We start from the raw sequence: 24,620 nt of genomic DNA, 5'->3' as shown, positions 1-24,620 counted from the left end.
GAGAGGTGTCTCGTTCCTGCAGCTGTTAGGAAGCCACGGCGCCTTGTTAATATCCTGTCCAATCACATTGAGCTACAGTGATGACCTTCGACAGGAGAAGAGCTAATGCATCCTGGGAAATCATGTTTACTTGGCTGTTATGTGACCTGCTGTTCTTCTATAGTTTCCTGTTTATCTGCTGATTTGTTTGTTGTGAGACGGCCATTAGGACAGCTGTTACTGTGGCAACCGGCGGCCTTCCTGCGGGACCAAACGAATGACGGAGCGACTCCGTTCACGTCCTCTGATCTTTACTGGCACTCAAATAAACAGAGACAAACAGTGTTCATAATATCACTGCTGAGGTTAATGAAAAGGAGATAACAACATCCTTTTATTGAAGTCCGATTCACAAACATCAGAGAAACGCATCAAAAACAGGAAATTACTGGACGTTCATTGGACTTAAGTTTCATGGCAAAGTCACAATAATTATCTTAGTGTCTTAAGAAAGTGCTGTAATGATATGATGTCTATAGATATAATGTAGAAAAAACAAATTATGAATTAAACATGATCAAAATGTGTATCAAAATATGTTACATCAATATATTGGCAACATATATATATATATATATATATAAAATATGAGGAAGCAAAGGATGTACGCTGCGGAGAAGAAAGTAGGGATGAAGAGAAACAAGACTGGATTAAGAGAAGGAGGTTAAGTTGTATAAAAAAAAGTAAATCTACAAAAAATATGGGGTAAAGTTTCACATAATTTTACACGCATTTCACATTTTTGAACAACATTGTCCATAAATTTACAGTTAATGTCTGTTTTTAGATTTTTTTTGCCTTCAATTCCCTCCCAAAAAAGTTAATCTGTCTTTTAATTATAAGGTAAACACTTGTTATTCTGCAGCTTGATTGTGTTTTACAAAGTTTTGTTGGTAAAAATGCACCAAAAAATTAATTTTACACTCAAATTTCACAAGGCTTTCTGTTGCAAACAGGGCCAATACCACTGATCATACTACATGAATGTGGTTTTACAAGGTTGTGTTGGTAAAAAATACTTAAAAATATCCTTTAACGCCACAAAAATGACAGGTCTGTCCTTTAAAAACACACCAAGGAGGGAAGAGTTAAGGGAAGGTGGAAGGAATTATGTAAAAAAGATGCAGGGAAGCAGATGTTGAGCGAGTGGAATAAATATTCAGTGAGTGATGTTTAGTGATCGGCTGACTTGGACTGACCATATGAATTATCTCATACATACAGCTAACACTAAAAATGAGTGAAACATTACTACTGCTTGAGCTAGAAATCATTTAATGTTGATTTTAGGATGTTGCAGATGTGTTTCATGTCTTTTATATTGAACTGCTGGATCCTGCGGAGGATGGAAAACATCTGTAAAACTGATAAGAAGAGGATAAATAACGATAAATAAAAAAAACTTGAGCCTTGAAAGACGACGATGATGTGGGAGACGAGTTGGCCTTTGGCGTCAGGTGATTTGTCTTGTTGCTCTAAAAGAGAGAAAGAAAGAAAACAGTGTAGAATAAACACACTAAAAATCAACAGAGAGGAAAAATGAATCAGAGCCACCGTCTCGTTTAATCTGGCAAACAGCGGTTCTCTGGGTGTTGGCAGCGTCTCTGGGGAGGTTAGTCCTCCATCACCACCGGAGGTCACCGCTATCTCTCCCAGACACATGTTAGTTCATGTCACACCTCCTCCTCGCCCTCTACATGCGTTTCTTTTCTTCTATCTCTGAATTATCAGCGGCTCCTCACGCCTCTTGTCCTTCCTGTCTTTCTTTACCTTTTCCTTTCTGGCTGTCATCTTTAAATCGCTGCTTGTGTGGACGACTCTATCTCCGCACTTCACCTTGTTGCTTTGTTTGTCCTCTCACTGCCTTTCCTTCACCATACTTTCTACCACAAATTGTCGCCTCCTTGTTTCTGCCCCTTTTTTTTAGTTAAAACTGTCAAATTTAACCATAAAACTTCATTCTTGAGCTTAAAAATAGTCATCTCAAGGTCATTTTTGTCAATTTTGTTTTGGGTCCTTACATATATGTATGTAGGTGCTACATGATGGCAAAGCAAACAGAATAAAAACACACCAGCACAATATCAAACAAAGCAAAACATTTAACATCCTTCCCTCCTTTATTACTTTATACAGTAAGTAGTGAAAGATGAATGAATTTTTAATTGCCATTTCAGGTTTGCTAGATTTTAAATACTGCATAGTTTAAATTAAAGGCTCTCCTGTTTAATTGCATTTTAATTACCATGCAGCTCTAATCTTGGGGAAATGAATATGAATGTTTCAGTTTGTTGAAGAGTCCTTTATTGAATGTAAATCCAAAATGATTAAAAATGTGTTATGACCCACATTATGTACACAAAGTGCTATTGTTCTCTCTTATCTTTCCTTAATGTCTCCACTGTGCCACACACTATACTATGTAATAAAAAGTCTTTATGTAAGTTAACAGGATCTGAAGGAACTTTAAGTTCTCTATATGAACCAAATATTTTGTTTTAGATACGTCAACAGAAACGGCATAAATATTCATGTAGAGAAAGAGTCGAGACAGGTTGAATAGTGAGCTAGTGACCCTCACACACTCGTAATAACAACCCGACTCCCATGTCGTTGCAACTCACACACACACACACACACACACACACACACACACTCCTCAGGCTGTCACAGACATCTGCGGCTGCCTGATTAGTGAGCCGGTGTCACGGCCAGACTGTGACTGATGGCTCACTGACAAGCAGACCATTATACTACTGCCCACGTTTGTTTTGATTTCATGAATGTACATAAACACTCGGACATCGGTGGGTGTAATTTTGTCGGGCGACCGTCCCAAAACACTCTCTGGGCTCTCCTGGGATCAACAGGAGTGAGAACTGCTGGTGGACCGATGAGGACGTGCTGTAATGCTGTGCTGCAGAGAAGGATGTGTGTGTGTGTGTGTGCATAAAACAGATGCTTAGTTGTTTTCACAGAACAGTAAAAATAGTGCTAATTAGCTGCCCCTAAAATTAAATGGCTTTTTTGGTTTAATGGCCATCTGATGCAACTTGAAAAATCTGATATAATCTCCTCGATGATGCATTTTCATATTGCTTAACATAAATGTAGAAAATGTTGCCAAAAACTGAAAGAAGGAAATATGTTTATCACCTGAATTATAATACAAAATGTCTTTGTTTTTGTCTCTTAAAGGGAAGCAGGACATATGATCAGTTTCAGCTGATAGCAAACAGTTTATCAATATGTTTTATTTCTGATTTTTGAGATTTTCTTCTCTTTAATTTGGCTAATTAAAGAACACCAAATGAGCTTTCATTGGCGTTAAGTAGCAGATTTGCTCTGAGCACCAGCTGGAGGCAGAGTCTCCTGTCATTACGCCAGCCGGTGCACCTGTTCTGAATCAGGTTAATTGGTTGATTGGCTCGGCACAGGAGGCGCATTCATGGTAATAATTGTAATTCACTGCCCAATATTTTCCTCTAGTACACCACTGGGATCAACACTATTTTTTGACACTGAAAACTGGCTAAAGGTGGCCGACCGGACGTCTTTTTTTGGGTTTAAACTTATTTATTGCCTAAAAATAAGTGTTAGGCAGTTAAAACACTGGTTATAGAGTAGCAGTTATGACCAGTCTGTTATGGTAAGGATGCTATTTTAGCTAAAGCTATTTTGATCATTATTAAATAACAACACATTTTAAAATTAATTATCTACAATTATAAACACAGGTACATATAATTTTCATTGCAATCCTGCCTGATTCTTAACATGTCTCCTCTACAAAATGTGTACATGGTAGAAAAAACCCTTTTTTGGTTTTTTTTTTTCAGAGTACATGCAGTATTTACAATTTAAGCTTTTGTGTTTAAAGTGGTTTAAAGAAAACATATTCAACATTAACTATATCCATGTTTTTCAGGGGAATTGATTTATTTTACTGTAGGTGCTCATACATTGCGTACAGAGGGGAAAAGTACTTTAAAAGTAGCCCAAATGAAAATATAAAGTGAAAAAGATTGGAAGGGATACTTTCAACTGATACCTTAGATTACATTACATTCATCCTGCAAACTCTTTTATCCAAAGTGACTTATATTTTCCCCCAAACATAGTCACGCTGGGGATATTTTGGGTTCTGCATCTTGCTCATGAACACTAACATGTGGACAGGAGAATCCAGGGATCTAACCACCAACCTGAGCTACAGCCGCCCCATGATGGATATAAAAAATACAAACACATAGAGAACAGGAAGCTACAGAGAAGCCTGACAGAACATGAACGAAAGATATTTGTATATCTGCATGTTTGCAGCAAATATTTTACTCTTTGCAATCAGCCTCTAACATATTTCACACTCACCTAGCTGTCGCCCACCTCAGAGGCCCAGGCAGACCCTCAGCTCCTCCAGCGTCAGGCCTCGGTCTCCGTCCCTGTCACAGTACTGAGCGAACTTCTTGGCGCACCGTCGCGGCTTCAGCCTTCGCCGCAGGAACTGACGAAGGGGTCGAGCCTCACGTTCGCTCAGCTTCCCGCTGGAGTCCACGTCCAGCTGACTGAAGTGCCACCGTAGCACCGCCTCCGGCCTGGAGGACTCCGCGCTCTCAGGAGCAGCGGCATCCGGAGGCGAGGAGGACGAAGACGGGGATGAAGACGAGGAAGGAGAGGCAGAGGTCGGAGAGTTGGAGGGAGGTGTGTTTGAGGCCCTGGTAGAAAGAGATGAGACTTGTTTTATGCTTTGTTGAACTTTTGGTTCAGGTGTGATGAACAGTTTTACTTTCCTTTCTTCATTCCATTATAAACAACATTCAGCAGACTGTGACAATGTTATAAGCTGCGTCCAAAACTAAAAATATACACCACAGCAGGCGTCATCCACAGGTCAAGCGTGTCTCTTGATAGTGTGTTAAAGTGTTCCCGAGTATTCGCACCTCCACCAAATATAACCCACCAGTTCTATTCACGGTATTCCAGCAGAACTCAGTAAATATCAAATTTCACAAGGACATGGCAGCCTCGTGAGAAACCAATTCAGCAGATGGCTCCCGAGGTTCCTTATCAGTCATACAGCGAGCAAAAACCACAACTTCAATTTTCCGTATCAGACCGAAACACAAATAAATCTTAATTTGATAAAACAGCAAACACAATGTTATCAAGAAGAGAGAAAAATGGATATGAAACCTGAGAGTCGTGTGAGTTTGTAACAGCGCTATCTGACAAAAAAAAAAAGGTAGTACATGAAGTTGGCTGTGAAAGAGAGAGCGAGGGTGAAGGATGAGACACAGATGGGTGAAAATGAGAAGAAGGTGGAAAAAAAAGAGAGAGAGAGAAATTTATGATGATGAAAAAGTGAGCCAAAAGTGAGAGTGATGTTTGTACATGAACTGAGAGAGAAGCAGATGGAGGGAACGAGGTTAGTACGAGACTGAAGCACTTGATTGGCAAAGAGAAACACAGAAAACAAGGAAGCAGATGGAATTAGTCTGCACTGTTCTCCCAAACGCTTTTCTTTCAGTTAATCAGGTCATTGATCAGGTCTGTGTCGTGCTCTGAAGTGTGAAATAGGTTTTGATTTGGCATTTTGAAAAGCATCTCAGTGCTGTAATGTACCAGCAGAAGAATTTTATGCTCCATTGAAGGCTAACTTGTGACAGGTTAGAAGAAAAAATCATAATAATTTGGCCTAATTTAAGGCAGCCGGTGGGGTTTTTGACCACATATGGCACCGTGGAGACATGTTTCGATGAGACGGCTCCGATATTGTTTGTATATCGTGTCCTACGGGCAGGCGCATGAGGACCGGGCTGACACGATGTACATCGTCTGTTGCCTGCAGGGGGCGACGACAGATAAAACAATACAAGTTCAAAAAAGTTTAAAATTGGCTTTTTTGAGGTAAAAAATGAATTTAGCATGTTTGTTAATGTTAATGATAGTTTGGTGACAAATTCTGAATGTTAACCAAATTGTGTCTGTTCACCTTTAAAGCACATTTAATGCAGAGCTTCAGATACTCAACAAGTTAGTATTCTCTGAAGTTAATAACATAAAATATGATCAGAAACTGAGTATAACCCAAGCGGCAACTTCTGGGGCTTTAAAATTAAGCCAATGAGGAAGTGCCAAAAACAGTTCCTTGCAGTTCCTTGAACGGCCACTTGAGGCTCCAAAAGCGAGTCAATCCCCATAGACCTCCATGTTAAAATGTCCAACTTTACAGCAGAAATAAACATGTTTACAGCCTGGTACAAACAACGGTTTTGGTCTCTATAGCTAATTTCCTCTTTCATGACAACTGTACGTGGGTGAATTTCTTTATAATTCACCCGTTTAAATTTTATTAAGCCATAAAGTTATGCATAATGAAAGACGTGGCTGCTTTGAGTGACAGGTCCGCCAGCCGCTAGGTGGCTTGTTTCAGCCATTCGGCCCGCCTCTTTGCCCATTTTTGATTGGCTGGGAGTTAGGCAGCATCATGCACCGCCAAGATGGCGATGGCCTGAGCGGCTCACTTTGAGCTTCAAAACCGCTCTTCAGAAACCAACGGGTGACGTCACGGTAACTACGTCCATATTTTTATACAGTCTATGGTATAATCCAGTTAACAAATTTCTGCAATTCTTTTCTGACTCATTATTTACTTATTTAATGATGTAAACTGGGACTCTGCTGAGGAAATCATTCCACCAGCTGCAATGTACAGTTAATAGACTTACTGGTAGGAACTCAGACTCCCAGCATGCACTGCTTCCAGCTGCAGAGCTCTGACCAAACTCTGCAGGAACTGCTTCTTATGAGCTCCTGGACACCCTGAGAGAACAGAACAGACCACTTGATTCAACCAGTGGTGGAAGAAGTATGCAGATCATTTACTTAAGTAGCAAAACCACAATATAAAAATACTCCATTACAAGTAAAAGTCGTACTGGCAACAAAATACACTTACAGTATTAAAATGCACTTGGCACCTGTCAGTATTATGTTATTAGATCATTATTACTGAAGCTTTAAAATGTAAATGTACTTTAATGTTGGTGTTGGTTGAGATAGAATTAATTCTACCTGCTTTACGCTCTGTTGGGTGGTTTAATTTATAACACTGCATCATATTTTACAAACTAATCACGTTTTGTATGTAAAGAATACATGTAACATGTGTACAAAGCTGTTAAATAAATATAGTGGAGTAAAAAGGACAATATTTCCCTCTAAAATGTTTTGGAGTATCATAAAATTGATACTCAGGTGCATCAAAATTGTACTCGAGCACTTGAATAAATGTACTTGCAGCTTTGTTTTTTAAGCTGACCTCCCTTTGAGCAACAAAATCCCTGCATGGATAATTAAAACGTTGTTATTAACGTTGTATTAAATTATAAATGAAGTAAACAGGAGGAGGTGTTTACATTCCTCTAAACTGCTTCAGCCAGTTTTCTATGCTGCGATGGTACATTTCAGAACAGAATTCTTGCAATTTTAGTGATGAAAACTATAAATCAGTTTTTTCCAAGCATGTAAATTGAAACAGTGATATTTACCGGGCAGAGGTTTCTCCCGGTACATCTTGTCCGTTGGCGCCTCCTCTGCACCGGTGCAGTCTGGGATACGATTCCTACAAAGAGACAAAAACAGCAACTTTAATGTCAATTAACCAACACAACATTTACAGTATGTATTATAAATAGAGAAGCCATAAGATAACACTTCTCTCTTTAACACAACACAATCAGCACCTCTCTAAAATGATTTGAACCAACACTAAACATTATAACCTTCATGAAGGTAAGATTCAGCTTTCTAACTTTAATGCAAACTGTATCATCCAGTCATGAAAAGCACACAAACTTCAGATTGTGTTTGAATGTGATCCAGTACATCTGTAGGTGCTCATATAACTGTTTTTATATCGTCACATTCTGCAGGGTAAACGTATGCGTGCTCATGAAACTGAACCCTGAACATGTGTATAAACTGTGATTCATTCCTCTAAAGACAAACCCAGAAAGAACCAACAGCTCTGGGAAAAATAGACCCTTAAAATATTGTTCAATATCACAACAATAAAAAATGATGTGGAAAAACATGATTAATTAGGAGTACAGTAGTTGGACTGTTGTTTACTTTGTTCACATTTTTTCTCATGGAGTGAGACGTCATAGTTTATACTGGTGGGAACGCTTCCACTGTAGATATCTGTGTGAATTTCTGCAAATGCACAGAAATACAAAATGTATTTTTGTGGCTCTTCTGTTTATGTAATGTTACATTTAGATTAAACAATAAACGTATTATTCAATTGGCCAGAAAGTAATTTTTAAATGAGATACACGTCTTCATAAGAAGGAGAATTTTAAAAAAAACTATCTTAAGCCTCAAAGGGGTTTTTTCCTCACACCAGTGAACCAAGTCAAACCATCACATGAAAACATCCAACACTTTCCTCTCAGGAGTTTGTGAGCAGCTCAGCAGCAACACTGATAAAAACCACTTGAGACCAGAACAGTTCAACCGCAGTTTATTCTCATTTGTTCTGTGTGTGTGTTCCTTTAAAGATCCCCTCCAGACATGTTTTAAAATGTATATAAAATACTTTACTTTGAATAATAATTTGTATCTGATTTGCACAAAAAAAAGTTAATTTATCTTCTTAAAATCCTTAAAATTACATCTCGTCCTCCTCCCTCATTAAATCTATAAATATACAAATATATTTAATCTGAGAAGTTTTCCTGCTGGACACAAGATGTCTCCTGCTTCACTGTAAAGTTCATTTTCAGTGTTTGTGCTCTGGAGGCTTCAAGTTTCCACATCACACTTGTGTAAGTCACATATTTGACCACGACTGGCTCCAAACTAGTTGTGATGTCACAAATCCTGCTCGCAGGCCCCTTAAACTTAGATTTTCAGTGAGCTCAGAGAAACTTTCCACTTTCAGCAGATGGATGTGAAAACAAACTCTGCACATACGTCAGTCTGCACACTGACGCTCAGACATCCGACTGCAGGAACAAGAAGAAAAACATATTTTTGGGTGGAGCGGGGACTTTAAGAGAAACCCACCTAGGGAACAGAGCCAGTAATTGGTGTAAAATTGGATGATTAAGATGAAATGCTTCTGTGCGTCAGTGTGTAATTATATCTGCTCCTATATAAAGCAGTCAGATCCAATCAGGAGAGGAGAGAGAAAAGAGGATGGTAAAGAAAGAGAAGGAAAGAAAAGAAACAGACAGAAAGAGAGAGAGTAAAGAACAAATAGAGGGAAAAGAAAAGGAACAACAAACAACATGTTCACCAACTGATCGATGAACCAAAGAACTAACTGATTGACTGATCGATTACCTTGCAGAGGTGCCTGGTAGCGGCCTGCCGCTATCCACCCTGACGCACCAGCAGTAACCCGTAGCAACGTGACACTGCACGGAACTGTAGAGGCCATCTGCAGTGCATTCTGGGATAAAACGCTCCTCCTGCCTGGCTGAACGCATCTGAGAGAGCAGCGACGCTCGCTCACGCTCACACGTCTGAGGACTTCCTGTACACACATACAAGAAAAGACACACACACACACACATTGTATTAAGACAGCATATTTAAGAATTTAACAGACAACAAACCCTTCATTTGAAATCTTTGCTCTAACCTGCAGCTAATTGCAATTATTTCCAGTAAAGAAACCCTGTCTTCTCTCTCTAGAGAAGACATATATGAATGTTTTGAGAGATTATTTTCTGGCAGCCATATTTATCTGCAGACCATAACAAATTCACTGAGTTAATCTGACATATTTCTCCACTCACGTATATGTAAACATCATATCAGTCTAACCACAAGCAGCAAACACACACACACACACACACACACACACACACACACACTGACTCTTACCAGTGGGTTTTCTGACTGAGCGGTTTCTTTTGGGGTCAGAGTTCATCAGGATGGTCACCCAGAACGGAGGAGCTGTCAGCTCTGGACAAAATAATATATTAATAATATATTACTGTCAAAGAATGTTGTTTTAAGGTATTTCTGCTTGTGAAGATACAGAAGAGAAAGAGAGAAAAGCCAGTAAACTGCACACAGCAGCTGAGCAAAGAGACAAGAGAGGATATAAAGAATGAACAGAGGTTACGAGTTTAAAAGTTTTAATTATGACTGCATGTGGACGAACACCAGTGTTTAATTTAAGCAATCAGGTGGAAACGTCATCTCAGTGATGGTGGAAACTGAAAATTCTTCTCTCTTGCAGCTTTGCTTTGTGATTTTTTTAACTGACAAGTCAGATATATTCTGTTAAACTCTTGCAGCATGAAGTGAATCAACCCTGCTGGGACACGAGGAGCCCTAAAGCCTTTTATTTTATCAGAGCATGACAGCAGCACAGCATAGCACAACACACCGAGGACTGAGTCCCACTGTGAAAGTACGCTTGGAATCCACTTTTCCCTTTAGGAAGATATCTTTCTAGACTTCAAGTTTTTTCATTGGCTGTTGAGTTTATCTACTCAGCAGGTCAGTCTGACAGCATATAAACCATAACCTACAGCTCCTTATTCTGCTCTAATAAATCAATACATGTATAATTGCTTGATGAATTATATGATAAAGAGTATCTGTGTCTCGAGTATCTTGGTCCAGTTTCTCACCTGCATGTTTTCTGCTGTCCAGCGTAGGACCAGGTTCATCAACTTCATCTGGAACAGTAAATACATTTGCTGGGTAACAAACTTAGAAATCTAAATGAGTCCTTGTATACATTTTTATCACACTATGGAGCGAGTTGATATATATCACAGATGAGAAGAAGAGGGGGGGAAAAAAAGAGAGAAAGTAAGAAGAGATAGTCGTGACAGAGGGAGGAAGGTGTGGGAAGAATCAGAGGAGAACAGAGGGAGAATCAGATGGAGAGAAAGACATTTTTGGAGTCTTGGCATGTGGAGCGGCCTGTGAATGTTCAAGATCCTGCAGGTGTGTCTGGCAGAGAAATAAACAGCATCACGCCAGGAAAAAATGCACAAATGAGAAACATACAGAACTAAGAACTATATATATATGTGTACAGTATAATGTGAAGATTAAAATGCTGTCTTAATGAATGTAAAGCAGGTAGTAATACTGTTTTAGTGACTTTGGACTAAAACACAATCGCCCACCTTTGATTGGAGCTGAATCTGCATCAGTGGTCTGAGTCAACATGTTGATATGATCTGTTTGGGACATTATAATGAAACACAACACCTCAAAACTCCATGCAGATGTTAAAGAACAAAGCAACAGACTTTTCCCATATATATCATCCAATATCTTAATGAACAGCAGGATGTGGAGACTGGTTATACTGGGGAGGAAAAATAACTTTTCCCTGAACAAATGAAGATTAAAGGTACTAAAAGTGTAATTTGAATATGAATAAACCATAAACCTGTCAATTCTTTGGCAAAATTAACATCAACAAATGAGAAAATCACCAAGACGACTACTTATCTTTTACAGTTAACAGGATTTCCCGCTACAAGAGGAAATTTCATTACTTCCTGCCAGTTAAAGGAGTGAAACGTAAAATCACTTCCACTTCAGTTAAGAGACAAACTGAGCATAAAATCAGGAAGCAATGGGCTTGTTGAACATGTGGCATGCAATAAAATTGTCCTCACTAATTTTGCTCGGGTCATTATATACTGCATATAAACCTGAATAAATGTGTAACAAATGCAGATGAAAATGAATCATATCATGTGGCTTTCACAGTCACCAAACTCTGCCCAACTAAACTTTTGGGGAGATTTTCAGACTGTTGTTTTTCCGTTAATTTGCCATCAGGATCTCTGATTAAAGTATATCTGACCAGTGCAGTTGGGGGTCAGATGAAGCACCGAGGTGCCACTGACAGGTTTGCCATCAGGGGTGGAGCACCAGCAGTATCCGGTCTGGTTGTGGCACTGAACCGGCAGGAAGTGACCGTCTGGGCTGCACTCTGGCACGAAGATGGCAGCTGCAGGGTTGACATGGCTGCCACCGCTGTGGGTGCTGGCCTCCAGCGCCTGAGACCGGGCCAGATGGCATTTGGATTGGCTCGGATCTAAAAATGAAAAGGAAAAGTGTTCCCGTTGATAGGGAGTGTGGAAAGTGTGAGTGTTGTTCACTGTAAACACAGGCTTGCATAGAGTGAACTCTGCACAATAAGAAGTTGTTCTTTCTCAGCTCTGTGGACTGATTCAAGAAGATTTCAGTGTTATGAAATGAGGGCGGGGGACTTTATAAACTTTAAACAAAATTAACAAGCCAAAATTAACTTCTTTCATTTAAAAAGCAACTCAACACTACTTATATATTTTTTGCATATAATATACAGTATGCTGCTTTAAGCCAACGATGAAAAAATAAAGCATAACTACAGTATAAGCAACGTATTGTAGGAAACCTGCAGTAAACAACAACGGCCTCTGTACAGGTGTGTACCTGAGCAGTTTGCCTGTGGAGCGAGGCGGAGCTGTGAGTTGATGCATTGCGCTCTCTGGAAGGCGCACAGCGATTTATACAACCTGCCGTTGCTGCCGCACACAGGTCTGTGGCGCCCCCTCTGGCAGTCCAAGACACAACCGCGAGGCCACATGTTCTCCGTGATCAGGAAAGGCTACAAAAAAAACACACACACACACAGAGATACACAGTTAGTGCTGTTTCACACAGTGCTGCAGTCAGTTTCTTATTTTATTCATGCAGCCGGTACCGCACGGAGCGAACTCTGTTTGGCATCCGTGCTTCCTCCTTCCCGTCCATCTGTTCCACCCAAAGAATTACACAACATCAGTAAAAAAAAACTACATGTGTCTGTGCACAAATAAAACTGTTCAAAACAGAGAGGAAAAGAGGAGCATGTCACGACCCCTGCACGGCTGGCTGTTTGTGGAAGATAACTTGGCAGCGACACCTGGAATACCTGGACTAGAAAAAGAGAGACAGAGGGAAGAGGAGAGAGAGAGAGAGACACAGAGAGTGAATGTGGTGAGAGGAGGAGGGAGGGTGTTAGTCACAAACAGCCAACACATCTGAAACATGCAAACGTATCAGGATGGCTGAGCACAGAGTGCCTGTGAGAGCTCCAATTTTGCAAACTAGTGTGAAATAAACTTCGCTAATTGAGGTGAGGATGGCAGCGTCTTTCCTGCAGAGAGACTGTCTGTATCCCTGCGTCTGCTGTCAGGAGCCGTGAGAGGAGGAGGAGGAGGAGGAGGAGGAGGAGGAGGAGGAGGAGGAAAGGAGGGCAGTCAGCTTTCTGCCTGAGAGGAACACATCTACTGAGGAAGAGTGAAAGTTTATAAAGCTAAATGGGAGCTTTTGCACGTACTGCAAACTAAAACTAAACTGCAAGCAACAAACTAAACTGCAATGTAGAGTTTTCCCATTTAAACTATTTTCCTTTATGTCCCTTTAAGACATAAAGTGAGAGGATAAAGTACAGAGTATCATAATATTCCTCATGACTTGTACTTTATCCCGTGTAGCTGTGTAGGAAAGAAGCACAAGCTAAGCCGTATTGCACAATGGTGACATTTTGAGATAATATTTATCATTTATCTTTGATCATACAAATCATATGTCAATATATTCCCCTACACTCCTCCACCAGGGCATTATACACATCTGTTCTGTCCAACTGCTGCCATATCTATCAAAAAAAGGTAGAACATTTTTGAGAGATGTATTTTTATGTGATTAATGAGATATAATACCAGGAGCATTTAACAGTGTTTTGAGGCCACATGTATGACCTACTGTGATTACTGGCTCAATGTGCAAAGTCATAAAAAGTAAAGTTGACCAAATATGGGTCAAATATTTCCCCATGAAGCAAAAACAATGAAAAAAAGTGGTGCTTGTTTTAAGATTCTCTAAATATAAAAAGGGAAAGAGAAAGAAGAAAAAGAAAAAGTGACTAATTATCATTGTGGTCTCATTTAAGGAGAGGAGAGGAGAGGAGAGGACAAGAGGAGAAGAGAGGAGAGGAGAGGACAAGAGGAGAAGAGAAGAGAGGAGAGGAGAGGAGAGGAGAGAGGAGAGGAGAGGAGAGGTGAAGAGAGGAGAGGAGAGGAGGAGGAGAGGAGAGGAGAAGAGAGGAGAAGAGAGGAGAGGAGAGGACGAGAGGAGAAGAGAAGAGAGGAGAGGAGAGGGGAGAGGAGACTAGAGGAGAGGAGAGGAGAGGAGAAGAGAGGAGGGGAGAGGAGAGGAGACGAGAGAAGAGGAGACGAGAGGAAAGGAGACGAGAGGAGAGAAGAGGAGAGGAGAGGAGAGGAGACGAGAGGAGAGGAGAGGAGGAGGAGAGGAGAGGAGACTAGAGGAGAGGAGAGTCTGGCGAGCACCATGTAACTAAATTACTCCCACATGCTCCTCAGCTCGGGATCACACAACCTCACACACATCTCCAAAATATACATTGGATTCGTCACACCGCCACAGAAACTCACTGAAAACACCTGAAACAAGCGAGGTAGCGCACGCACATGTAGAAAAGTTGGCCGCTGTCCACCCTCTCACTCTTCATCAGTACCTCTTTGTCCATCACCCTCACCTCTCTCACCTACACACACACACACACACACTGAGCTCTGAGATACATTTGCTATGCTGTGTCTAACAGTGTTGACATAATTTAGTGGTGAATGAGACGTCTGTGCCTTAATGTCAAGGTGTTAATTTATATATTGACTGCAGAGATCAATGTGGATGAATGTCAGCATGTTACTGCTCGCTCACTCCTTGTTATTTTTTTTTTTTTCATATCGTCTGTTTCTCATGAGCAAAAAAAAGGTCCTTTTGTTCTTTCTTCTGATCTGGTTAAAAAGGACAACACACAGCAATCAATTTACAATAATAACAATTAAAAGTGAAACAACCACATTAAAAACATCGATGTTAAATAGATGTTAAAAGGTGATGGGCCCGGCAAGTTGTAGTGAATGCACTTTACAGTTAAAAAGGACAACATACAGTTAATCAATTTACAATAATAAAAAATTAAAAGTGAAGCAACCACATTAAAAACATCAATGTTAAATAAAAAGGTGATAGGCCCGCCTAAGTTTTAGGGGAGGCTGTAATGTAGTGAATAAAGGTAAGTTTTCAGTCTTGATTTAAAGATTTCAACTGAAGGTGCTTCTTTAACGAAGCCATTCCAGAGATAAGGGGCACAGTAGGCGAATGCTCTGAAGCCAACTGATTTTTCTGTTAAATGAAGGAATGACCAGTGTGGTGTATTTTCATTGAGAGTCATGGTGTGCTAATAGACAATATTAAACTATGCAGGGTGATTCATAAATATTATAAGTAATAGCATGTTAAAATCTTATTGATGATGTATCTGTAATCTCATAAATCACATTTAATCACGATATAAGTATAGAAGCACGGTAAAAGACATCATAATCATACACTGGATAAATTTGAGTGTGTTTGTATTAAATGTCACTTTGCCCGGGTCTGCATTAAAGTCTTCACCTTTTTTTAAAAATACACTTTGGAGATAAAGAAATAAGGGTGTAATGTGGCCAAAATAACTTATAAAAAATAAAGGCCAGGAGACAACTTGGCAATAATGGTGTAAAATGATCCCCAATAATTATATTAAAAAAATGGACATAACTAGATAGAGCTGAATATGCCAGTTCATATCCACGTCAACTCAAAACCTATCTTGAAGAGTTTTGACCAACAACAAGTGATGAAGATAAAATATAACGGTGTAATTGGCCAAAGATAAAGATAAAGAGGATGGACAATAGGTGTGACCTATGCTGACCCAAGGGTATAAAAACTACGCCTGGTACATCTTGTATGCACTGATTTCTTTCCTTTTTTGCCGGCATTAAAGAACACTTTGCTGCTTGGACCTCTGACTCCTGATTTTTTATCATCAAAGAGTTTTTGGATCTGGATCTTTTTTCAACTGTCATCCATCGATCTGACACGATACCAGGAGACCAGCATTGAGAGAGCGAAGAGGGTGTGCTGGTGTGTATGGTGTAATTAGCAAGTCCATGCAAGACCTTATAAGTTAAAAGAAAAAGCTTTAAATCAGCTCTAGCTTGCACTGGTAACCAGTGAAGAGAGGCCAGAATGGATGTGATATGGTCAAATTTTCTGGTTTTTGTCAAGATTCCTGCTGCAGCATTGTGAACAAGCTGCAGGCTTCTAGTAGAACAAGTAGGAAGACCAGAAAAACATTACAATAATCAAGTCTGGAAGATACAAATGCATGGATTAAGGTTTCAGCTTCATGCAGTGATAGGTCTGATTTTGGAAATATTACTAAGATGAAAGAATGCCGTCTTGGTAAAAGCTTTGATATGAGAACAGAATGTCAGACGGGAATCAAAAATCACTCCAAGGTTTTTGACGGTCGAGCTTTCAGAGATAATACAGCCATCAATATTGGTTCTCATACTGATGCTCATATTTTGCTGGTCTAACAACTAATAACTCAGTTTTATCAGCATTTAACAGCAAGAAGTTCATATCCATCCATTTTTTTTTATTTCTGGTAGACATGCCTGTAAATTTAGGAGCTGGGAAAGGTCATTTGGCTTAACAGCTACATACAGCAGCATATCATCAGCGTAGCGATGAAAATTAATACCATATTTGCAAATGATGTCACCAAGGGGAAGCATGTAGATAGCAAAAAACATAGGGCCAAGGACCGATCCCTGGGGTACACCAAACTTTACTTCAGAAAATAAGATTGTATTGTTGTAAAATAGATGTTGTGTTCTATTTGATAAATATGATTGAAAGCATGAAAGCACTGTCCCCTGAAACTTAAAGATTCCCTCCTGATATGTATTAAGAAATACAAAAATACTGTGTCTGATATGGTTTTTCCACAAAAAAAGTATAATTAATACTTTAAAATCCTTAAAATGGCATCTTCCTCTTCTCCCTCTTTAAAAATCCAGAATCTATAAATATGCAAATGTATTTCATTTCAGAAGTTTAGCTGCTGGACACAAGATGTCTCCTCCTTCACTGTGAAGTTCTCAGTGTTTGTGCATTGAAGGCTTCAAGTTTCCACATCACACTTATGTAAGTTGAATATTGGACCAGGATCGGCTTCCAAATAGTTGTGATGTCACAAATCACGCTCGTAGACCCGCCCCCTTAAAATCAAACTTTCAATGAGCTCAGACAAAACTTTCCACTTTCAGCAGATGAATGTGAAAACAAACTCTGCACATACGTCATTCTGCACACTGACGCTCAGACATCCGACTGTAGGAACAAGAAGAAAAACATATTTTTGACTGGAGGGAGACTTTAAGAGAAACCCACCTAGGGAACAGAGCCAGTAATTGGTGTAAAATTGGATGATTAAGATGAAATGCTTCTGTGCGTCAGTGTGTAATTATATCTGCTCCTATATAAACCAGTCAGATCCAATCAGGAGAGGAGAGAGAAAAGAGAGGATGGTAAAGGAAAAGTAGTAAATGATAACAATTAGTCAATCTACAGAAAATAAAGTAACAATTATGATAACTGATTAATTGATTATATTAGCAAGCAAATTTGCTGTTTTTTCATATTTTCCTGACATTTTATAAATATTTAATAATAAAAAAAACTCATTAATAAAGATTAGTTGCGGCTAAATAACTACATAGAATAATTAATTTAAAAATACAATAACATTAAGACTCACTTAATGAGTATATTCTCATATACTGTATATGTGTTTATGTACAGGCAGTAAGGATCTTTTACAACTCTGGGTACTTTGATTTAAATGTTTGATATTTGGTGTTACTCAAGGTAGATTTTCTTTTGATGATTACCAACCGAAAATGATGTAATTTTACTTAAATCCTTTTCTAACTGTGAAAATAAATAAAGTTGTACGCACACTTGTTTGACACTTTCTCTATCCACTTTTCTGTTGGCCTTCCTCAACTCATGTCTGGAAAAAAAAACAACCAGCTGAAAGTGAAAATGTGAAAGTATGCTTTTTTGGAAGGATGATGGGGGAATAAAGGAGGCGGTGCAGGGAGGAGGAGGAGGAGGAGGAGGAGGAGGAGGAGGATTAGGGGAGGGAGACTGGAACAGAACATGAAGAGTATAACTTAACTGAGGTCTGAAAACTGTAGCCAGTCCAAGCAAAGCACCAAATCATTTCTGCCCAAACTGTCACTGAAACAGATGGCTTCAGCCTAAACTCCACAAACAGCTGACACACGAAGAATTTTATGACTATTAATAGCCGAGAATGTAAGTTACCTTTTGTCAAAGCATCAGTGCAAACAGGTTAAATTAAAATAAATTAAATTAAAGGTTAAATTAAAATGAAATCATCAGCCGTGTCCTGTCGGGTTTGAGCATAAATGTCAAACTATAATGAAGATAAAGTGAGAAGAGAGAGACAGAGGTGAGGATGTAAAGGAAAGGCTGAAAGGAGAGGAAGGACGATATGAAGAAGGAGAGAGGACGTGAGGGGACGAATGGAGGAGGGGAGGTTGGAGAGAAGGGAACGATGGAAAAATTAATACGAGGAGGAGTGGAGGAAGGAAAGAAATGATGGTATAATGGAACCAAGTATAGAAATGGGAGAAACGGAGGAAGAGGAAGAACGAAAGTGAAGGAATGGAAATATAGGAAGAAAGACGTCAGTGTGGAGGAAAAGGAATGAAGGCAGGAAGAGAGGAAGAGTCGGAGTGATGGAGGAAGAAATGGAGGATGGGAGAAAGGACGGAGGGAAGAATGGGATAAAAAAGGTGGGAAAAGTGGGGAAATAAAGGAATATGGGAAGAACTGAGGAAGGATAAGGAGGGAGGAAGATGAATACAGGGAGTCATGGAGGAATTGATGAAGGAATGGAGAAATGAAGGGAAGATGGTGGGAGAATAGAAGGAAATAAGGAAGGAGAGCGAAGGGGAAGCGAGATGTTTGAAAGGAGCTATTGTGGACAAATTAGAGGTCAAAAAAAAAAAAGTGATGAATTAAGAAAGCCAAACAGAGAAAGTAACAGAGCAGGAGGGTTCGAGGAAATAGAGGGAATGGGGGGGATGAATGAAGGGATGAACAGAGGAGAGAAAGGAGAAGTGTAGAGTAGTGTAAGGCTGCAGCCCAGGTGCAAAGTAGTGGGCAGGCTGGATTTCCTGTCTGTCAGGTAGAACCACAGCAGCTACAATATCCTCAGTGTTAAAACAATTACCACCAGTGTTTTTGGGCCTATAAACCTTGAGACATGAGTGTGTGTGAGTGTGTGTGTGAGAAAGAGAGAGAGAGAAAGAGAGAAAGAGAGAGAGAGAGAGGAGACAGGAAACGAGCGAGCAGCAGAGAAAGTGAGAACAAGCCACCACTGTCTCCTCGTGCCTCACACCTTCCAGATACCACCGACCGGCGTGTTTTAGGAGAAAAAAATAAAAACTCATCTCCAGAGCTTTGCGAAATATAATGTGTGGCCTAGAAAAAGAGAAAAAGAGTCGCTGATGCTGCTGAAAGGCTTGTTGACACCGAGCGGCGGGATTTTTTGTCGTGTAGGAGCTCGCTGGGGAGTGAATAGCTCTCTTGTAAACGCAGCTCTTTCCATCTCTCTTAGTTTTAACCTGTATGACATACGTTAAAACTGATCATTAACACATCACACATACACACACAGGGATGATTATAACATGTTTAACATCTCAGGGGGTTTCAGAGAGTGTGTGTGTGTGTCGTCATGAAGAATCAGACTATAATATTCCTGCAGGTATAAAGAGAGCGTCTGTGCTGCACAGTTCATATAAACCCTAAAAGAGAAGACTAGTAGTTTTTTTTTTTATGTTTTAGCCCATTAAACACAAATTACCTGCACTTAAGATGAACCACTGACCAATTCCAAAACATACACTCAAATTTTAGATTGATTTCCAACTGCTCAAAAAGCCACAGGGTTCGGATCATGCAAGTATGGAAATAAAGTCAACTTGCAGAGACTTGCAGTTTATTTGAGACACAGTACAGTGAGCATTACTCCACACCAGCATTTGTACCTCAACAGGTTTTCTCATTAGAATATTTCTCTTTATAGTGTTTGGTACTTGGTATTCTGTCCGTGTTGTAAACGAGAGAGAGTCACCGCTGTACTGGATTGTGAACTTCTTTCAACAAAGGAAAAAAAAAACAAAACCAACCAAGTGTTTTTCATTATCATTCAACAGTAGTTCAGTACAGTTCCTAACAGGCCTTGAAAGCGTTCCAGCACTAACACTCACATGCTAACACTCAGGGAATAGCTTGTTGTTGTCAAGGTTTTTTTTTTTTAAAGGAGACATATTCTGCACATTTCCAGGGCCATATTTTTTATTCTTGGGGCTCTACTGGAATATATTTGCATGATTTACAGTTTAAAAAATCCTTATTTATCTTATACTTGTCCTTTATGCAGCCGCTCAGCTCAGCCTCTGTCTGAAACAGGCTGTTTTTAGTTCCTGTCTCTTTAAGGCCCGCCTCCTGATGAGCCCACTCTATTCAGATTGGTCAGCTCTCAGAAGCTGCATATTGCCGACTTCTGGCAGCTGAGGAGGCTACGTATATAAACAATAAGAGTAGGATTTCACTTCTTTTCTCATTCTTTACTTGAAATAAACTTCTCAAACACACCCATACATGTTGAAGCCGAAATATGCGAGCGAACAACGTGGAACAACCTTAGCAAAAAAGGCTACGGAACGGACGGCTGTTTGTGGGCATGTGTGAACAATCTGATGTCATCATGAGGAGGAAGTAGAGGTAACTTTGCATATGAAGCATTCAGAGCAGGTTGAAGCCCTGGCTTTTGACTTGCAGGGAGCATTTTTACATACATTCAAGTTTTGGAACTTTGAGCATGTTTAACATCCGACATCATAACAGTATAAAAATAATAGAAAATCACAAAAAGCACAATATGTCCCCTTTAAGTTTTACTATCCAGTAATACAGTAGTTGACACCATTGTATATGGATAGAAAACAGGTTTAATAGGCTTAAAATACTTCTTTGTTGGTGTATTCAGGTGATAAAGTAATAAGCAAAAATGAAGACATTTAAATTTTCTTGCTGTTAAACATTTAGTGTTTGGAAGCTGACTGTTAACAACATCAAAGGCCAGAGCTTATTCTACTAATAAGAGGAGATTGTCCTCGCCAGAAAAATAACATCATTGGTTATTTGTTCAAATGTCTAAAACAACCTGTGTTCACAATTACCTGACAATCACCTGCCAATTGGAGCGCTAGATCAGAGAGACGCTCTAATGGCTTGTCTGGGAAGGCGATTACAAACGGCCTGATTTACAATTTAGTTTGGAGGACTTGTGGAACAAAACTGTTCTTCACATTACTGCAAAATGTTGCTGCGATTTCACTCTCAAGTCTCAGACGTCAGCGCTTCCCAGAAGTACTTAAATGCAACACAGAGGAAGATTATTACAAACAGTCCTGCTCTCAACTACATTACGACATGACGATACTTTGACCAGGACATTAAGGTGGCATAACGCTTACTGTGATTGATTACAGCCGATAGTGAACTTTGGAGAATGGTTGACAGTAATTTATTGTTTATTTGTAATTAATAAGCTACAGCATGCAACACCATCATCTGTCTTGAACAAAGAAATTACATTTATTGGTATTTCCATGTGGCATCTTCATAACATTCACACAATATATGATGACTTCTACTGTAGTTATAATTTATTAGTTATTTTATACATACATTATGGTACTTAATGTTGTTTTTCCCTTATATAACCACAACCATGTTCATATTGGACCTTATAATGAGTTGCTGATAGTTTCTAGTGACCTAACCATATTTTATATTTTATGATATTTCTACATGTACTCACAGTTTAGTTGTGATATTTGCATAACGTTCTGTCAAAATATATTATAGAATTTTCACAAGAGTTCCCACTTTCACACACACACACACACACACACACACCTGTCTGTTTCCCCTGAGTAGAAGGTTAAATATTTGCTTGGCAGCGATGTGTGTGTGTGTGTTTGTGGTTTGGTCTTGCAAGTTAGTGTTACTCCCCTCAGGGAGCTCACACACACACACACACACACACACACACACACACACACACACACACAGGAGACAACTTCTAAATCAAACATCATGATGAATCTCTTTATCCAGAAAATCAATATTGTCTTTGATGCGGCCAAAGTTATCCCCCCCCCCAAAAAAAATAATAATACCATGGAGGCTGGACTGTATTGTTAAGTCTGTTTGGTTTGATTAAACCAATTACAAGCCAAAGATGACAAAGCCTGGCCAATGAGAGCCAGTGTGTAGCCGCAGTGCTCATGGTCCCTGAACATACATTTTAAAAAGATGTTTTTTACTGCTTATAGTCGAAGGGATTGTTTTTTGTTATCCAGTCTGGACAAAACTGAAAGAGATAGGCTGGTGTTGATGAGAGGTGTTTATCTGGTTCCTGGTAACTGTAATCAGTTAGAGGATGTTGCGTTTGATTTTTGTTTTTTTTTTTCCTTTTCACTCCTGACTTAATTAGTTTATCTTAAAGGTTGACTGCATTTAGCCAGTGTGCCAATAATGAGCTAATCAGCTTTATAGAAGTTACTGTGTAATCTCTCTTGTTAATGTATAGAGTCAGCAGTGATGGAAGTTAATTGTATATTGTTAAAGGACCAGTGTGTAGGATTTAGTGGCATCTAACTGAATACCCCTCCCCTTCAAAGTGTGTAGGAGGACCTGCGGTGGCCTTGAAACTCATGAAAAACACAAAAGCCCCTCACTAGAGTTTGGTTTGTCTGTTATGGGCTACTGTAGAAACATGGCGGTGCAATATGGCGGCTCCACAGAAGAGGACCCGCTCCCTATGTAGATATAAAGGGCTCATTCTAAGGTAATGAAATCACAACAATTCTTATTTTCAGGTGATTACACACTAATTAAAACATACTTATGAATATTATATTCCATTTCTGCCAAGTCCATTCCACTACATGCCACTAAATTCTACACAATGCACCTTTAATGTAAGAAAAAAATAGCAATATGATGTAAAAATACTCCATTACAAATAAAAGCCCCTGCATGAAGTAAAATATATCAGCAAAAATCAGCTCACTGTTTAGCACTTAAATGCATCATATTTAAAAACTGATCATATGTTTTGTAAGTTAAATATTAATCTGCAAGGTAACTCCAGCTAGCAGATATCCTAAATGCAGTGCAGTATAAGTATAAAGTTGCATAAAATGGAAATACTCGAGCAAAGTACATGTTCTTAAGCACAGTAGGCTGCTTTGTATATACATTCCAACACTATATGGAACATTATATAATATATATTATATAATATATCAGTTTAACATATTTATGACTTGTTTATGCATTTTTAGACATAATTTATCTCTTCCAAAGACCACGTGCAGTGCACATTAACATCACATCCTACCGCTGTCCTGTGGGCCTCCACAGACTCCGAGAGCAGGAAGACGAGCAGCGCGCGGCAGGTGAAGGTGAGCGCGAGCATCATTCCAGCAGCAGCGGACCAGAAGAGGAGCGGTCGCGCGACTCTGTCTCCCTGTTGTTCCGAGGTTCGTGCGCGCGGATCACGGCCAGCGGCCAGCGTGCGGTTGATACTGACGGTGAGGAAGGGTCTTCACGTAGACTAGAGGAGAGTCACGTCACGACTTAGCCGTCACTTCTTGTAAAGTCACCGAGCTGCTCATGTTGTTATTGTTGTTGTTGTTCGGGTTAAGAGTCTCCAGCAGCTGTACGGCGGTAGTGCACCCCGCGCGTGAAAGCAGCTCTGAGTCGGTGCAGCACGCGCAGATCTTCTCCTCTCCAAATGTACTGCCCATTTCCGTTCCACGTTCCTCAAACCACTTCATACAATGCATAAAGTGTAGCTTTAAAGGTCTACTGCTCGCAGCGGTCCGCTCAGGGATATTTGGAGGTTTTATCTCCGCACTTAACTTTCATTTAACTTGTGATATCTGAAAACTCTGAAAGAAGCACTTTGTGTACAAACTGTAAAAGGTCCCTTACAGTTTGGGCTCTCGTGCAGTAAGACTTTAGGATATATTTATTTAATACAATAAACGTACAAAGTCACTTCTGAACAAATTGAGGCTGAACTAAAAGGTTAATAACTACATGGCACAGAATAAATGAATGAATTAATGAGTTTGAATGGACCACAGCTGCTCTCACGACCAAGTTAATGATGTCCTGCTAATCACATACTAAAGGGGTCCAATAACAGGACGTATTGTATAAGAGGAGTGTGTGGTACAACCTGCAGCTACAATCATTTGTATTCACACATGAACACTGAACCACCACTGCAGGCAGGACTCCTGAACAACACCTGTGCTTGTGTGGTACTGGCAATAAACTCACAAAAACCCTTTGAGTGTAAATCAAATGATCTTAAATCACTAGAAAGTCTGAGTTATGTTTCCAACTTGGCTGAAAATGTTGGAAAGCGACCATGTTGTTAAATAAATTTCATTTATGTGCTGACAGAAGTGTGTTTTATATGGAATATTGTATGGACTTGGTGTTTTATTTGATCA

General features: G+C 39.6%; 1 protein-coding gene across 1 annotated transcript; it reads right to left on the bottom strand.

Annotated features, from left to right (window-relative positions):
• Window positions 1-353: 353 nt before the first annotated feature.
• On the bottom strand, window positions 354-24,620 carry LOC137186487 (SPARC-related modular calcium-binding protein 1-like). The gene is made up of 11 exons (XM_067595469.1): window positions 23,495-24,620; window positions 12,508-12,682; window positions 11,894-12,127; window positions 11,202-11,255; window positions 10,695-10,742; window positions 9,937-10,017; window positions 9,391-9,583; window positions 7,590-7,663; window positions 6,768-6,861; window positions 4,411-4,754; window positions 354-1,514 (listed from the first exon to the last, which is right to left on the bottom strand). The coding sequence occupies exons 1-10, from the start codon at window positions 23,573-23,575 to the stop codon at window positions 4,427-4,429; spliced, it is 1,362 nt and encodes a 453-aa protein (XP_067451570.1). The 5' UTR covers window positions 23,576-24,620; the 3' UTR covers window positions 354-1,514; window positions 4,411-4,426.

This window comes from Thunnus thynnus, chromosome 7 (assembly GCF_963924715.1).
Source record: "Thunnus thynnus chromosome 7, fThuThy2.1, whole genome shotgun sequence".
Classification (NCBI taxonomy): domain Eukaryota; kingdom Metazoa; phylum Chordata; class Actinopteri; order Scombriformes; family Scombridae; genus Thunnus; species Thunnus thynnus.
Note: the sequence above shows the minus strand (reverse complement) of the source record. Positions and strands in the feature narration are given on the sequence as shown.